The 18,280-nt window shown below is 49.4% G+C and overlaps 1 protein-coding gene and 1 long non-coding RNA gene across 2 annotated transcripts in view; one reads left to right on the forward strand and one right to left on the reverse strand.

Moving 5' to 3' along the window:
• The window catches only part of LOC121066821, a 35,324-nt gene that overhangs the window by 16,463 nt on the left and 581 nt on the right, over positions 1–18,280 (reverse strand). Inside the window, exon 2 of the long non-coding RNA XR_005817979.1 lies at positions 15,848–15,921. This is a non-coding gene — a long non-coding RNA (uncharacterized LOC121066821). The remainder of the gene's footprint in view (positions 1–15,847; positions 15,922–18,280) is intronic.
• LRRN4 (leucine rich repeat neuronal 4) lies at positions 5,983–12,546 on the forward strand. The gene is given in 7 exon segments (XM_040550496.1): positions 5,983–6,070; positions 6,072–6,700; positions 7,640–7,841; positions 8,750–8,887; positions 9,929–10,641; positions 10,644–10,997; positions 11,000–12,546. Coding segments are annotated over 7 exon segments (2,340 nt in total). The 5' UTR covers positions 5,983–6,014; the 3' UTR covers positions 11,248–12,546.

Genomic DNA, 18,280 nt, shown 5'->3' on the forward strand with positions numbered 1-18,280 from the left:
GTGCCTACCTTCACCCATGTAAATAATTCCACAAAAGCCACAGGAGCTACCAGACAGCTAGAACAAAGCATTAATCTTGACAAAACTGGATTCAGAATGTTAATTTTTTGAGGAACTGTGTAAATTTCCAGGTTGAAAAAATGCTTTAGGTACTATTTTAAATTATTTGCTTGTTAAAAAGGCCTCTGAGCTTAGGCCTTCCTTCTGTCTTCTGTCCTTGTTACTGTTTTGCTCTAACGTCTAACTCTGAACTAAACTTGTTCAGAAGTTGAATTAGGAGCTGAAATGCCAGTAGAAGTGATCTTACTCCTGGCTGTAAGGCAGAACACAAGAGATTACTCAGTCACACTGCCTGAGGAACCAGATCTGTAGCTACCAGCTCTGCCTGCTGGAGGGAGCCGCGCACATCCACTGCGCTGGGAGAACTTCGGTTCTGTCTTACAGAGCGTCGTGACCAGTAAAGCACAGGAGAGAACAAAGTCAGGAGGATTCATTAAACTGCTGGACAAACCCCAAACTGGTTCACATATCTAAGAAATACAGTGGACAGGTGTTGTCCTATCACTACGAGATGTTGCAGTAATCACCGTGTAATTCCGGAATGTCCCAGGGACTGGACAGCCGTCATTCTGCTGTCACCTGCTGTGCTTTTCTCCAGTGCGTGCCAGAAGGCTGCTGGAGAATCCCGTTCAATTTAGACAAACCATGGCTTTATATTTTGCAGTACAGCGAGCAGATACAGGCTGCTTCCCAGCTCGCTGTACGTCCCCCTCCTCTGTACCTCCTGCACACGGGTTGAGGGACCATCAAGTTTACTCCAGCTGAGGAGTGGCATGCTTGGCACAAGCCGGGTATTCTCCACAGAGCGTGAGCACCACCTGTAACAGGCCAAGTCCGAACACTTGCAATGTTTAAAGCTTGCCTGAGCCCCTCGTTCGGCAGCAAGAGGCTGCCTTAAATTTTTCATCGGGGAGCAGAGCGCCGTGCTCGCCACTCTCGGTGCAGAGTTCATCACACAGCTGTCACGTGGAAGAGCTCGACTTGCTACCTGCTGTCTGAATGATCTGAATATGGGAACGCAGAGCCAGGGGAACTTAAATGCAGTCCTCATTAGCACGGCGCGCAGCTGCTGTTAGCGCTGAGCTAACACGCCAGCTTGCAGTCAGGGATGTCTTGGCTGAGATTCCAAAAACTACCAAATCTTTCCGTTCGCTGTGCTGCCCCTCCCTTCATCTCCCTGCAGTGTGTCACTGCCTTTCGCACAGGGCTTCCTGCTGCAGGGGGGAGCTCTGCCAGCTCACTCAGGCCTGCCCGTAAGCCCCACCATTTGCCATCTTCACTTTGGGGGCATGCTCCCTTGCCCTTGTCCTGTCTCCATGGTTTTTTAGAACATCAGCTATCTGCCTCTCGCAAGGCTGTTCGATGAGCACTAAGGAACACTCAGAAAAGGAGTGTTTTTTCCCCCTGCAGTGACCGTAGCTCCTGCAGGCAGCCCACGGATGAGCCAGAGCGGGATGGCATGCCCCAGTGTACCCCTGCACTCCCTTGCTCATGCAGTAACCTGGTTAAACTTGCCTTCTGCTGCGTTGTACCACTGGATTATACACAGGTTGAAAGACCATGGCCTCAGTGGGCTGTAGTAACTGAGTCACTAACTGCACAGGGCCAGACGCGTGAGAGGTGCTTGACAGAGAGAGTGTCCACCCTGGAATGGAAGGCATTGCTGAAGAAAGAGGCATTTTGCAATGCAGAGGACAGGAATGTTATACAGATTAAACCAAAAACCTTTAGGAAACTAATACCTTGGCTCAGCTGTGACTGCATTCTGTATGTCATGCTTAATTAAACCAAAGACAGGTGAGGCTAAAATGCTCCCAATGTCAGCGGCCGCTGTCTGCTCTCGCACACGTTCCACAGGGGATCGCTGCTGCCTTCAGACGGCGTTACTGCAGCGGACAGCACACATGCCTGAAACCTCAGGCTAAATAATCCTCTCTCCCTGCTCTCTGCAGGAAAGCATCTTGCTTGTGTTTGCTCGGTGAAGTGACCTGTAAAGTATTTCCTTTTTTTTCTGTTGGCTTTAAAAGCCATTCTCCAGATTTTTCAGGATTTTTTCATAATTAGCCATCGCTTGGATCACAGCCACTGAGAAACACTCATCTCTTAAACTTTACTGCCTGGTACCATCCTCGCCTTGGTCTCTCCTATCTCGGTGTCACAAAGGAATGCGGGGCTCATCCCTCTGCCGCATTCCTGCAGGCAGGGGGGTTTGTGCGGCACAGCCAGCCCTGCGGAGGGGGCATCTGGTTTAGCTCTTCGTGCCGCATACATCATCCCAGTGAAAAAAAGGCTGACAAGAATGCCTGCCTTTGTTGAACATTCCCTCGGGTTGCCACTGAAACTCCCAGAAAAGCACGTGAAGGAGAGCAATAACCTGAAGAAGCAGTGCCATGAGAACTGGCTCAAGAGACACACAGGGGAAGTCCCTGCTGCTGCGGGATGATTTCAAGGAAGCTGGTGAGAGATCTGCCTCCTGCCTGGGGAAACCTCCGTCAGCACCTGGGCAGCTCTCCCAGATGCGCCATGCCAGCAAGGTTCCAAATTACTAGTTCGCAGCTAGGCTAAGAGCTGGGAAAATATAATGCCCGCCCCAAAAATCGGGCATCCAAAAATCAGACGAACGTGGAGCTCTACTCCATGGAAGAGCTTCTCTGTATTGCTCAGAATCAGGCTCCCCCGGGGCAATGACTCCACCCTGCTTCCACTTTCACTGACATGAACGGCTCGCTTGCAGTTTCCAGTCTTAACAGGCCGCTCGTCTCAGTCCCCAGAATGAAATCGTAAGGTTGAACGCATTAAAAGCAAAGCAGAATTTGGCAGGGCAAATATTTGCCTGCAAAGGCAAAGGGAAGGCAGGGTTTCCACTGCTCTGGCTGAGGCTGACTTTGCTTCCACTCACCCCTGCAGCAAATTCTTCAGAATTTTTTAACCTGCTCCCGTTTGCCCTTTGAACCCGGTGGGTCTGTGAAGCTACCTGCTGGTCTGCAGGCACCCGGCCTGCGTGCTCCCCGGAGCGCAGGACTGCCAGCTGCTCCACCCGGGTTAATCTGGGGGATTAGCCCCCCAGTTAGGAAACTGTCCTGCCCAAGAGCCATTCCACACGGAACAGCGTGTACATCACACCCAGCCTCACAGGGACCCGCAAGGGCTCCAAGAGTCCTGCCGAAAGCCCATATCTCAGTCTGTGGATGTTCTGGTGTTCCTCAAGGCCCTCTCCCCACGCAGATAATGCATGACACGGTCAGAAGATAAGGCCTGCGTACATGCAGAGTCAAGGTTTTTGTGAAAGCAAGACCCTGATCTGCACTTTAGCACCAAAACTCACAGGTCTGTTTTGCCTTCCATGCCACAATCTGTTCTGTCCTCCTGACAAATGGAAAGCACCAGCTACTGTTCTCCCTGAAATCCTGATCATTAATCGGCTTATAGCAGCAACTGAACAACCACACTTATGCTTTTCCTTTGGTACAACCTCTACTAATTCATTCCCTTTGAGTTCCTGCCTTTAGTCCCAGCTCCTGACCTAATTATTTGAATCGTGGCAATGCCGAGAGACCTGGCTCAGAGCAGGTCCCTTGGTTTTCATCGTCAGTCTTACACCAAAGGATGAGTGAGGGAGCAGGAAGGGAACTGCCCCCAGCCATGCAGCACGGCAGAGGCAGAGCCAAGAAGAGAAGCCCCGTTCAGCAGGACTCAGAGCAGCCTCCAGAGCTGTCACACTCGGTGCACGATGCCGCAGGCCCACTCCCTCAGCTGAAAACGCTCTGCAGGAGCAGCAGGTGAGAGCTTTGCTTTGGGCACGTCCCAGAGCAGAATGCCTCCCTAGAGGGACCATTGTGTCAAAAGGCATTTGTTCTGGGGGAACGTTTCCAGGACTTCCCCCAGATGCAAGTGTCTTACAGAGCAACGTAAATACTTTAAGCCTTTGTTGGCGCCTAGAGGTATCGAAGCCCACGTCAGCAGGCAGAGCCTTAGCTCTACATCATCTTTGTCTGCCAGCAAAACACACACAGTAATTCCTCTCCCCTCCCGGCCCCTCTCCGCCAGTCAGTGGGAGATGTGCGAGTTGGGACCGGAGACACGGATCTGTTCCCTCCACGCGCTGCTTGGAGCAGACAGACGGAGCAGCCCTGCCTGGGGAGCAGTGTTGGGAAACGGAGCCCTCCCACCCTCCTCCTGCCGGGTGGAGGAGCGGGGAAAGCTGAGCGGAGCCACCCCCTCTCCAGGCAGGGGGAAGCTGCTTGTGGGGGCGAGCCTGGAACAAACCTCGCCTGCGTTTGTGGGCAGAGCCGTGAGCAGGGGAAGCCGGGAAGAGAACAGAGACATTTTACGCTCCTCGGCTGAGTCACCCAAGTGTATAAAATCAGGGCCGGGCAACCGGTGCTGCGCAGAGGGGAGGCACAAGGCATCAGGACTGCTGGGCAGGTACGTGCAAGCGGCTGCGGTTTAGATCTGGGGACTAAGTGCTAATGTGGGACCAGGATCCAGCAGTGCCACTGCTCCCATCCTCTGGGTGCCATGTGCCATGGAATCCAGCATCTCCACTGAGGCTGCTCAGCTCCTGCACGGCTCCAGATACCAAAAAGTACACAGGTGACCAAAATATACCAGTCCCTATTTCAAACCTGAGATGGGAGCGATAGGGGATGACCTGGCAATTCCTGGCACCACCCAGGGAATGGCAAGCGGCTTTCATGGCCAGGAAAAGTCTGCCATATTTCATACCAGAGGGGGCTTCAGCCACCCCCGCAGTGGTAGGTTTTTAGATGAGGAATGATCATTGCAATGCCTGCAAGCATGAAAGGCAGCCCAGCAAGTAAAGCACTAGTTTAGGGCTGTGGCTAATTCCTTCCTCTGACACAGACCTACCTGTGCGGCCTTGGGCAAGTCATTTGGGACTTTTTTTTAAATTATTTTTATGGGTCTTCAGTTTCCTACTGAGCTTTTAAAATTCTCAGAACCATGTAGGCTCATTTGGTGCTTACGAGTCCCGTGGATTTCATGAATTTTTCACAAATGTTTCCCTGTCAAAAACGCCACTCGTTGCCCACCTCAGAGGATAAGGACAAGCGCGCCGGGGGCTGCGATGCCCGCCCCAACCAAGCTGGGGTGGAGCTGGGTGTGCCAGAACTGCCCAGGCAGAGCCCACACGAGCCCTGGGCTGCTGCTGTTTCGACTCTTGCTAAGGGACAGAAAGTTGCTCCTAAGAGAGAAAAGGCACTTTCACCTGCACACCAACTGCAGCCCAGCCCAGTTTGAGCTCCTGCATCCTTTAATTGAATGTTTGGCAGTCCTCCCTTGCCCTAGGTCCATACGCTTGCTTTGCACCAACACCCTCACAGAGAACAATCCCGTGCCATGGTCACCCTGGCCCTGGCCCTATTGCCTGGTACCTCCCCCCGGACACCTCTACCCTGGGAGCACAGCCGGAGAGCTCTGGGGAGAGCGATACACAATCAGGTGGGAAAGCAAAGCCCCATAGCATGGTAATACGCCTCTCTCCTACAGCTCGTGCCCTACCAACCGGTATTTTCACAGCGGAGCAGCACACCCCAGGCCAGAGTAGTCCTGAGCTACTGCTCTTGATTCTCCAAATTTACCAGAATTTGAATATCCTAGAAAACCACGAACAATTTATTTTATTAGCTCCCTACTGACTTTGCTTGTTCATCGTGTCAGACTGCATGGAAGATTGCAGGCAAACTTAGACTAAGATCACATGGTACTGCTGTCCCAAAGGGCTCGAGTTTACTTAGGCTTAATTACAGAAATTAATTATCACTTGCACTGCCTGGATGCACCAGGAAAGCAGTTATAAATGTTTCACTTTCAAACAGCTTGTAGCTACCTGGAGGAATGTTAATTTAGCTCTTAATGCTGACGTTTTGTTTTCCCCTCCCTGAAACAAAATCCAAACAGATATCACAACTAACAGCAAGGCACTTGGCAGAAGGATGCTGTCCCTTCTGCTCACCCTCTCCCTGCTGGTGAGGAGCACAGCATCAGGCCCCGAGCAGAGCGGAGCCTGTGGCATCCAGGGATGTCACCACATTTTTCCAGCTGGCTCAGGAAGACTCTTGGGAGAACGTTAACCTCACCAGCATGTCCTGCGAGGATCAGAAGAACAGGACCTGGATCACCCTGCAGCTGACCAGCAGCACCCTGACGACCTTCCCTGCCTGCCTACCAGAGGCCCTGGAGACCTTAGACCTCAGCAACAACCTCCTAGAAGAGGTGAACAGCACAGAGATAGCAAGCCTGCCACGGCTGCGCATCCTCTCGCTGAGGCAGAACCTTCTCCGGGTGGTCAGGTGGGGACCTGATGCTCTCAGCAGTCTCCTTTTCCTGGACTTAAGCTTTAACAAGCTGTCGTCTGTGCCATTGTGCCACGCTTCCTTCCTGCCCAGCCTGAGGTGGCTGTCCCTGGCTGGAAACCCACTGACTGAAATCCAGCCGTTGGCTTTCTCCTGCTACCCTCAGCTACAGTTCCTAAACCTCTCCACAACTCTGCTCGGGCAGGACAACCGCAGGGGAATTAGGGAGTCTGCTTTTGCCGTCAGCACATCTCCCAGCGAGTCTACAAACAGGACTGGGAACACCATCAACGTGCTTGATCTGAGCGGGACCTTTCTGGAGAAAAGTAAGTCGACAAATCCCTCACTGTAAACACGGGGCCTTGGCCTCATCCGCTGCTGATGTGAGCGTGCCAGGCGCTCTCCAGCCAGTCACGTAGCTGCTGGGGAGAAGCCCTCATGCACAGCGGTATCCCTGAGGACAGGCAAGGCACCGACAGGGCTCTGCCTCACTCTGCTGCCCAGCTCCTCTGCTGCCCGCCCTGAGGTGAGCTTTGGGAAACGCAGGGGAGTCACTTCTCTTTCCAGACAAACTGCTGAAATCATTCATTGTCAGGCCCCACTCATACTCCGCTTGTATCGCTGCCTCGATGTAGCGCAGAGAGGTGTTTTGTGTCGGCAGCCAGCCAAATAGCTGCCACACAGCGAGCCTGTCCCTGCCCTGGGCAACTGACACACGGTTTTTCTGTTTGCCTCCTCTGTCAGCTTCAGCCTATACCTGAGGTGCTGAGGGAGAGACGCTGAACGCCTTGCCCAGCTGGGGCAGAGCCAACACCTGCCCCCAGTTCTCCTGCACGCTGGTCTAGTGCCTTCCTGGCCTATCCGCAAGGCCCCCTCACATGCTTCTCTGCCTCATTTCACAGCTTTATTCATAGCTTTTTTGATATGAACCAGTCCTAGTCTCCCAGGGGCCCCGGGAGGTTTCACTGGCAGGCTGCTTGTTAACGCTGACCAAGAACCACGGCGTGGGGTCAGGGCAGCGCCCTCACTGACAGCACCCAACAGTGGCAGTTCTCCCAGACAGCGTGCAAGGTGGAGGCAGCACAGAGGGGTTTTTCCCACATGGATGTGCCCTGATTCCAGTAAACAGCAGCTTAGCCACTCCCCAGGCTTGAGGTTTCACCTCACCAAGCCCATACAGCTCATTCTACCTTTTTTTTTGCTCGGCAGAAATCCACAGCAATGCTCTGTTTATGCAAAAGGTAAAAATCTCTTTTCTGCTTCAGTTCAACCAGAGTGGGCCAAAGACATGCCCAACCTCAGAGCGCTTCACCTGACAAAGATGTCCCGACTAAGAAGTCTCGATACCGACCTCAGGTCCATGCCTCATCTCAGGGAGCTCAACTGTGACGACTCCCACTCCCTGGGTTTTGTAAGGACAGAGATGTTTGAAAGCACACCTCATCTGAGCCACCTCTCATTTCAGAAGTGAGTTGTTTGTTTTTTTTAATAATTAAAAAAAAAGTTTACCTACCTCTATGAAAACGGAGGTAAGTAAACTGCAGGCAGAACAGTCAACAAAGAAAAAGATTTGGAGGGCACCTTAGAAAACCTTCTATATCAGCCCAGATTAGCGTATCAGAAAGCAAACACTAGAGCAGTGGCTGTGTTCTAGGAACCAGTTTCAGGAAAATAAAGAAACCAGTTTAACCAAAAAATACAAATAAAAAAATGCCTCACTAGATTGCCACATTGAATTTACACAGCACTTTACAACACCCATAGAAATATCAGCACCAAAAATCATGACCCAAACTCAAAAACCAGAGGAATAACAATTACAGTCACAGGCGAAAGAGAGCATCTTCTGAGCACTCAGGCTGCAGGGGTCACACTATCATGCTTTTTTTCTGCAGCTCCGTCAGGCTAACAATGCTTCCTACGTTCATCATCTGACGTAGGAGATGTGAGTGCATGTTGCAAGAGGTAACTGACAAGAGGAGGGTGACTGGCATCGAGGAAGTCAAGTCATTAGAAGCAGATTGAGAAAGAAGCCAGAGAAATGACAGAACATAGAGCGCAGCTGACTGCGTGATGGCAGCGATCATCTGTTCTTTCCAGCTGCCATCTCTAAAGGTGTGACCCACCTCTGAAGCCCTTGGCCACTCACAGAGCTCCTGTTAGGCACTGGCAGACAGTGGCTGCCTCGTGCAAGTCAGTGATGGGCAGGTGGCAGCCGGACCTCCAAGTGCAGAAGAGTGCTGGTGTGACAGCGCGGGGTTTCTGAGGGAACGGGGAACGTTGCTCTGTGTCCTACGCACATTGGGGTACTAAGCATGCTCCAGTCCTGGAAGGTAGCTCAGCACTTGCTAATTATTGTGTTTGTCATCTTGTAGCTGTAACCTGAGTTCCTTTAATCCTTGGAATATCACTTCATCAGACAGCATCACCATCAACTTGCATGGAAATCCCCTGCTGTGTGACTGCAGGCTCTCCTGGCTGCTCTCCAAGCCCAAGAAAGTTGTGCTGCAAAGGTGAGTGAGTTCAAGGAGATAAAGTAAAGCTCTTCTGACATAACTCAAATCTGCAAGTTATTTGGGGACCAAACAGTCACCACGATCCAAATTTTTCAGACTCCTTGTGTGTTCTTCCCTTCCACTAGAGGTAAAAATGCAAAATAAAGTCTTCTTTAGGGGTAAATACCATGGCTGAACTATACTTGAAAGTACATAAATGTGATGGGCATATGTAGAAAAGTAAAGTGGTATTAGCTGTGGATTCTACTTCAGGGTGAGAATAGTTTATTTGCTCTTTTTGTCCATATTTTCTGTACTAAAGAGATAAAAATAAGCTAGCTAGGTGGCCTTGGTGGGCCAGCACTGGAAGCAGAACCAGAAGACGTTGCAAGCAGTTTCGCTTATTATTTCCCGCTTGCCCTCGTATTCCCAGAGCCTCAATCAGCACAGGCAGCGCACAAAGCCCCCTGCAAACAGCACCATTTGTCCCCGGTTGTTTCCACATTCTCCAACAGAATGACCGCAGTAAGCTGCAGTTACTTTGCATATGTAGGATCTCTCTTCCTTGGGAAGGGCCACCAAGAAGTTTTGTCACCCGTGGTGAAGAAAGCAGGGAGGTAGGTTGTTAAAATCAGATCGCCTCTCATCAGGACAGCCTTAGCATTTGCGTTCTTCACAAAAAGCTGCAGTGTCTGAGCAAAGAAAGAAATCGAGCTCCGTCACTTAAAAGCACACCCAGTGTTAGCACAGCTCCCGCTGCCTGAGCCAGCTGGCCTTAAGGATCTTGAGGACCCCGTTACAACCCTCTGCAGGCAGTCCCCTCTTAGTGAGGCATTAAAGTCTGACTAAAGCCAGTCAGCTGCGTTCACAGTGCTGTGGAAAGCCATCTGCCAAGCACAGGACTATTGTCAGTACAACCTAGCCTTGCTCTAAGTTTCATGTCTTCTTTAATGTGAAGACTGGTTTTGGACAGCAGGTTGCCAACGACCATCCAAAAGGCTGACAGGGACCTGTAAGGTTCGTGCTGAATTTCTCTGTTCTAACTTGTTCCCTCTGCAGGGTTTCAGACACTTTTTGCAATGTGTCCCAGGAAAATTGGGACAGACCCTCCACAATTTTTACACTGCAAGAGCTCTACGATGAATGCCAGTCTGAGAGAAACGTCACGCTGCCCGATTCAAACACACCCTCCACCGAAGACGAAGCTTTCAGCTTTGCCAGCTACACCAGCACGGCCGCAGTAACGACAGGCTCTGCTCTGCTAACCAAAGACACTCACACCAGCTCCCTAACTCACAGGAATGCACCGAGCACAACCGCAGCCAACCCAGCCGAGCTGCTGCTCAAAAAAGCCAGCAATTCCTCCCGGGAGGACGAGGAAGTTTCTGAAGCCATGAGCCATCCCCCTTCCCCCACGCCAGCAACCACCTCCCCCGGTTTTCTCAGAGAGCTCCACAGCCGGGCCCCGGATCGCAGCGCCATGAGTCACGCTCAAACAGATCAGCCTCAGAGGGAGCTCAGAAAAACTCAGGAGGCGTTTCCCCAGCAAGGCCCATTCAGCCAGCCCACCAGTGATTATTCTTCTACAGCAAGGGAGGATCCAGATGCCGCTGACCATTACATTCACTCCTTTGCTGTGGAAAGAACCCCGCAGACAGAGCTGCGCCGGCTGAACTCCACACGGTCCGGCACTCACTCGGCATCAGCATCCACCAGGTCACTGATACACTACGTGGACGACTACGAGTATGAGGAGCAGACAACAGAACCCCCATGCAACAGGTATACACCTCGTGCGACTACAATCCTTGCAGGCACCTTCAGAGACCGTGCAGCGAACTTCAGAGCATATCCCGATGTTTGTGCCCTGGCATGTCAAGGGAGGATGAAATCCCGGACCCTCCGAGGCTCAGAGAGGTGTCTGAAGTCACAGACAGCTCTGCACAGGTACACTGGTGCGCTCCAAATTCAGTTGTTCGTACCTATCAGCTGATGCTTCACGACCAAGGCAACGAGGAGAGACGGCTCGTCCTGGACAATATTTATGCCACAGCAAGACAGTACACCCTGTATAACCTGCGACCGTACACCACTTACCACATCTGTGTGACTGCTTCGAACAAAGCAGGTCAAGCCAGGTGACAAGTCAGGGAATTGCAGGTAACTCGTGCACCAGATTTCAAACGAAGCTCAGCTACAAGTCTGTCTTTGCTGCTCTGTCTGCAGCAAGCGGACTCTTTCTCATTTCCACAATCATTTTGTCTGTTTGTCTGTGCAAGGCACATAAAAAGCCTCACAGTGAGCAATATGGTACACACTTAGTCTCTTACAAGAACCCAGCGTTTGATTACCCCTTAAAACTACAGACCACGAGTTAGCTCAAGGTGATTGCTCTCCACCGAAGTTCACTGCCTCTATCACTCTGGTACATTTTCCTGAGATCCTCAAAATGTCCTTCAGCAAAACTAGGGAACACCAGACTTCATAGCCCCTGTGCTTCCAAAGGAGGAACAAAAACAAAAGAATTTAGCAAAAAAAAGAGCCTGTGGGTTCTTGTTCATGTGCTAAGCAGCAGCAAACCTGGACACTACCCCTGAAGTTACTTTTATAATCACCTACAAACACACCAGCACACACTTCACGCAGTGAGACGTTGCCTTGCCAGCTGTCACGGATACAGCCCAAGCAAAGCAAGAATCTGTAACACATTTCACCAAGCAAGACAGATACTGCTTTTATTCACATCAGTGAAGTTGAATTTACCATTTCTCCTAACATAAGTACATAGGTATTATTCAAGAAGAGAACATTCCTGGAAGGAACGTGAGAAAGATCTCCTCAGGCTCGGTAGCAAGGTGCTGTGCACATCCAGCTCCGGCAAATAGCTCTGGTGCCTGCAGCTGCTCAGCTCTAACTCGGATAAGGGAAAGAAATGCAAAAATTAATTGCAAAGGGGAAGAATGAGACACTGCAGGATGATTAAGGCAGGACGATCCTTTCGTTCTGCCTTTACATGCTGTCTTCCACAACCGAGGCTCCGGAGAGCTGCCACAACCCTGAGCCCAGGCAGCGAACAGGCGGTGAGGAGTTTGCGATGCTGCAGTGCCCCCAAAGCGAGGGGAGCACATCAGCACTTGCTTCAAAACTGATTTTCAACACGAGATTATTGCTCGATTCCATCTGCACATTCAGCAGGCTGACGATTTACCTCACACAGAGGCAAAGAGCCAAGTAACGAAACCATTTCGGGCACGTGTTGCTGAGACTTGAAAAATGAAATCCCATCCACTAGCAACAGCAGATATTCATGCAGACATTTTTTTTTAAGTGTACTTACAGGTACTAACCTCTGCTACAAGAATAGCAACAGATGCTGAGAATTCAGCAGCTTTGAGATCTTTTCATTTAAAAAAATAAAAAAAAAATCCAAGAGCTGTTTTTGTAAGACAAGGTGTTTGTCCTGATCAAATATTTCTAACAGTCAGTGTTCAGAGACCCGTAGGTTTCTGTCCCAGGAGCCGCATGTTTGTGCTGCTGTGTAGATACCATATGTAAAATCCCCCGATTTCAGAGAACAAAGGCTGCTGTACAGTGCCAAAGAGTCTCTGTCCTGTCCATAGGTTTTTAATGCTCCCTGTATTAATGGAAATAAAAGCTACAGACCGGTTCTTTGTTAAAGATCTAGATCTCTGAGCTGTGTTTGCTATCTACAGTGCTTAGCCCAAGGAACAAATTCAAACATTTTGCTGTTTTGGAGCCTTTAGGCATGTAGTAGAGGGACATTTTTATTGGGATCAATTTGTGTATCTGATGTCATCAGAGTTTTCATTCTTTATGTGCCGTATGAAGCGGGCTGTGACATCCTCACTTCTAAGGGCCTGCAACCCTTTTGTGCAAATGTATCCTTTCCCAGCACCAGCGCAGGAAAGGACAGCAGTTAGGAGAGATGCTCCCTGCAAGTCCCTGCCGTGCCCGTCCTCAGCTCCTGAGCTTGGCTGGGCCCCGTGGCTCAGCTTCCAGAAGAAGTGAATTGCAGATGAAGGAAGCAGGATGGTATCGGCTCTCCCATTGCAAATCTCTTCTATTTTCCTACTCTGGTAGTTCATAACTTTCTTTGTTTGGGTGTAGTTTCTCGTATTCATTTCAGGTGTTTTTTTTTCCCCTACTGTCTGGAAGGCCTTGTAAACAGGAGCAGATGATACTTTACTTTCATTCCAAGCAAGCAAGAACCTTTGACTCACATTATTCCAAAGTGGGGCAGGGATCACATACTCCCTTGTTTGGAAAACAGAGCTCGAAAACCTTGACTGGGGTCTTTGGTATTACCAGAAACAGAAATAAAGTGGAGCAAAATAAGAGATTTGTGAATAGCTACATATATTCTTGAAGATTAGCTCTTGAGGGGAAGAGCAAAAAGACACTGCAGCTGGAAATAAAGCAGATTGTTCCAGTTTAGCTGTTAGCCCAAAGCAACAGGGTGCATTTAAAGTCAGAGTTTTGTGTCCTAACTAGCCTTTATTGTGTTACAAAGCATAATCACTGCAACGCCTACCACGAAGCTCACCAGAAGATCCCCACGTAACAGGATTTGACTGCACTCAGTGGCAAGGGGATGCTCCGACCCCACAGCTACCCAAAAGCCTAACAGCTTGGGTGGGATGAAGGATGCAGCAGAAGCTGTCGCTGCAGCACCGTCCCCTCTGAAGATGGCCGGGGAGCCACTGCAGCCAGGAGGGCTGGCGCTGAGCCCCACCACGTGCCACCACGTGCCTTGCGCTGAGACGTGGGAGCACTCACAGGCTCCTCATGTGGTCGTAACCAAGCCCAAGTCACATCTTGTCACAGCTGCTCCCCCGAGCTGTGCGCACTGATTGCACACCCCTTTTGATGCCCCTCAGAGAGCAAATCACATCCCGAGTTCAGAAAAGCCTTACCCATTGTCCTCACCCAAGCACATCAGCGTGAGCACATCCTGTGGCTCTCCGAAAAGCCTGGTTACCTCTCAGAGCAGCCCAGACATTTTGCAGGCTACTTTTCACCTTCTCCCCATTTCACAGCCCCGAGAAGGCAACAGCCAGCAACTCTGATTGAGCAGACTGATCTTTTGCTGCACCCTGGCAGCAGAGCAGTCCCACAGCAGGGACACAGCGCTCCATATTCTCTCGTGCTGTTTTAGTAGGGCTTCCCACCTGCTGCCAGACTCTGTGCTGCTTCAGAGGTAGTACCCAGAGCTCCATTTGTTTCAGCAACCAAGACATCAAGGATTTGCTCAACATCTGAAGAGCTCTAACAACAAACAAAATGTTTAAATAACCCCCCTTGCACACAGCACCTTTCTCAGGAAATACATTGCAAAGGGCAAGGTGAGTTTAGGGGAGCCCTGTTGCAGAGGCAGCACGCAACAGAGCAGCCCTAAAGCAGTTAGGCTACTTGAAAGAAGTACCATGATAACAAGCTGAGCAGAAATGTAGACTGCAAGGACGAGTGTCAAGTACCCAAGGCCTCACACGTATGTATCAAGAACTGTTGTGTCCCCCATGTGAGTTACAGCTGCTGTGAGGCCAAAGAAGCAGCATCTTGCAGGGGCAGGTAAAGCAGACTCCACTTTCAGCCAAAAAGGCCTGCAAAACGCCCCCACCAACCCACACCAGCCCTGTACTGCTCTTCAGCCTCAGCCTCTTGAATCCTTCCTCATTGCAAGACACAGGTTTATCACACCTGACTCCTCCAACCAGTTCTCTCCCAGCCCCTCGTGCCTTCCCACAGGCCTTCTCTGCCTTCAAGCCAGAGTCTGAAGTGATTTTCAAGTCAGGAAAGCTAATATCTTTTATTCTGCTGTACCTCACAAATTCCTGCTCTGGTTAAAAAAAAAAGTTTTCCCCTCAATTCCCACCCAGAACCCGTGTCTTTTAAGTAACCGCTGCAGCCCAGGAACAGGTAAAATGGCAATTATTCAAACCTGCAATTTTTGTTTGAACAACTCACAACATTCACAAAGTAAGCATTTGGGTATAAAGCATTTCTTGGAAAAGCACTGCCTATCGCTGCTACTTAAAACCAGCATACACTTCTAGAGAAAGTGAATCACCACATTGTCCCTTCTAGTGCTTTCACTGCAGCTGCACCTACCGATTTCACAATTCCACCCTAAAAAGGGAGCAATAATCACTGGAGTAAAGTTTTCTTGAAGCCCATCTTATAGCCTATGTATAATCCTTGTACATAATTGTCCTGTTTATCTCTGTGAAAAGATCATTCAGAGGAAGCACCATGAGCATTCAAATGTTTTACAATTTTTTTGCGGGCTTTTCTTCCTAAAAAATGCATTCCCAAGAACCTTTTCCCTTCACTTGGCAATGTTTGCTTTCTTTCTAGCAGTCAAGTCCAAGCAAAGGAAGACCAAAATAGCCAAGAGTGCATGTGCGTGCATCCCCTGGGTGTTGCAGCAGAGGCTTGAGCTGTTCCCTCTCCTAGCTCAGCATTTCAAAAATCAGTCATTGAGCCTCATGGAGCCAACGAGGAAGCAGAAACTCGCGGGAAAAAGGAGAGGATGCCTGAAAAAGCCTCAACTCAGAAAAAACCTGCTCTCTTCAAGGATCAGACACCATGCAGGCAAAAGCCTTGGTGGCTACAAGGGAATCGTGAAGGACATCACTATCTTTAGTGCAACACATGCCATTTAGAGAAGCAGTTGCCCGGAGCATTCTCCTGGGTGGCACAAGGTGGGTGGAAAGCCCCGTGCAGCAGAAGGCACTTCACCCAGATCCACCTCCACGATGGAGAGGAGAGGAGCCTGCTTCTGAGCGCTCATCTAACTGCCCAGAGTCAAAGAGCTTAAGGCAGGGTGTTCACTTCACGCCGCTGGCTTTATCAGTCTCATGGTGGAAGGATGCAAGATCAATGCCCCATGCTCATTCAGCAAGCACTGCAGCAGCACAGATGCGCTCCTGCACAGCAGTCTCCAAAAAACACACTCACCTGGAGGGAGAAATGAGGATGGCTCTGAGGGTTCAGGATCTTGCTTGTCAAGAAGCATCTGGTTCGCACTTTATCTGTGAAAGAGAGACATTTATCACACGTGAGAACACGTTTTGTGTTTGTGGAAGCAGATACTCATGAAGAACATCATGTTTAAACTCCCAGTACTTTTCCTTTTTATCAGCTGTCTGAAGCATACAGAGTTTGTTCTCAAGTCGGGCAGTATATCAAGAGTAAATTCAAACTTTTTTAAAAAGTAATCAAGCAAGCCAACAAATAACAATATTATTTTTGAAATATACTCAGGAAACAACCCCTTATAGCAAGGCTGGGTTCTGCTGTCATCTAGAGGGAGAGGGTGGAATCATCTTGCTTAGGTGCCACCCCACAGGGAAATACTGGCTCCTTCACCACAGAACTTCAGCCCGCGCCTCACAGACCAAGGCTCACTGAAGCTGGCTACACGACTGTGTGCACCTGTGTATCCACACCTGCCAACAGTTGAAGAAGCTTTTAAAAGACTTTTTCTAACAGTTTTCGTGATAATAGCGGGAGGATACACAATACCTTGTCACTGGTGTTACTGGACTTTAAAGAAACTGGGGGATTATTCATAGAATCAGTAGCATTTATCCCGATATTCCAGCAGGCAATTCCAGAAATCGCCTTTGTTCAGCTCAGTGCTCTCTAGAGGCAGAGGAACCCCTCCAGAGACCTGATAAAGGCCCAGCCAAAGGAAAAGCTTCAGCCTGAGCTTGCAAATGCAGGTTCTAGATACACAGAAAAATGGGTTTCCTTTGTGCCACTGTTCACCCAGCAATTTGTTTTCTATTCGGGTGTCCATTTGTTTTCAGTTCACTAAGCAGAAGTGATGAGAACTGTCAGCAGGTACAGCCCCTGTCCCAGACTACTTTCTGGCACTTTATCTCTCCTCATCTCCAATTCTTTTTGCAGCCTTATGGCCAGGAAGCGCTGTGCCAAGCTGACACCAGCAAGGAAAAGAACAAGAAGGGGATTCCTGAGAAGACCCAAACTGGAAAATCAGTCTACAAGAACAGTAAGGTTTTTTTAATATTGTAGATTTTGGAAACTAAATTTTCCTAATGTTACTGGGGAATATCACAATACTCAGATGGGGATCTATTAAGCAACTCTTTTATGCTTAAAAATAATAATAAACACTTTTTTTTAAGAGTACTTTGATAACGTAGCTACCTTTGAAATACAGTCTTTAAAAAGACAGGTCTGAATCCATAGGAGTCCCTTATAGCAAATTCCTCACTGGCTTAGCAATGTTTACCTGTGTAAACACAACCACCAGAAACAGGGTGTTTTTCTGCCTTCTGAAGGTGCAGCACTGTATTTTGTGCTCCCTAACCCTCGCACGTCAGTGCTGGATGACATTACCCACTAGCATATAGTATAAGGAGAAGCTGGCACTTTGTGTACTTCCCAGCGTCCTACCACAGTAAGCATTTCTGCAACCCCCTTTAATGGGTGTGCAGCTATTTTCACCTGCTTACAATGGTTCTTTGGGTTTTGTGTTGTTTGGTTTTGTTTTGTTTTAAAAAGGTACATAAGGGAAGTAAAAAAATCAGGAAAGACTAACAAGAAATGGAAGACGTGTGAGAAGAGCAACAAGTCTTCACAATACACCGCACACTGGATACACCCAGAACAGGAGAGAACCAAAGTAAGCACAAGAAATGAAAGAATCCCAAGGAAAACCCATATGAACCATGGTCCATGAACCCCCATGGTTCATGGGGCTCATGGCTGGTGGGACCAGTGACAGAGCTGTCCCCAGCTCACAGGCGGCACAGCGCTGGTGGCTCCTGTGAGCTCCTACTGGGGCAAAGCGCTGAGACACCACTAGCCGCATCCTGCGGGACAAAGCTCAGGCCAGGAGAAAAAAAAAAGTAATAAACAGGCAATCAGCACTGGGTAGAGACTTTCTTCTTCTCTGAATAACTGTAATCTACTTACTGTGCAAAATATCTTGTGCTGGGAAGACATTGGTGTTAAACCCATCAAATGCATTAGCTACTCACTCTTATCAGAGCACAATTAAGTCACGGCACTTAGTAACTTATCTAAAGCCATTAGGTGAGAGGATGTCATGCTGTTTTTGGCAGTAATTCATTAGGTTGTCATCGCCACTGCCCCGAGAGTACTTGGCGAGTAATCTTCAACAAAAAGGAAAGACCCTACCTAACACTCATATCCACCCTGAAATAAGTGCAGTGAAGATGTTCATCTACGGGTGTTTTCCGGACTTCACACACACAACCCAATGCACCCAAATGAACAAACATTGAATGTGGACATGGTAAACCCTGAGTGTTCTCCCCAGGCAAGGTGCTTTACTGTGTGTTTTTTTTTTTTTTACAATAAAACGTGCATCCAAAGCCTGGTAGGCTGGAACTGCTCCTT

This window comes from Cygnus olor, chromosome 3, assembly GCF_009769625.2.
Source record: "Cygnus olor isolate bCygOlo1 chromosome 3, bCygOlo1.pri.v2, whole genome shotgun sequence".
NCBI lineage: Eukaryota > Metazoa > Chordata > Aves > Anseriformes > Anatidae > Cygnus > Cygnus olor.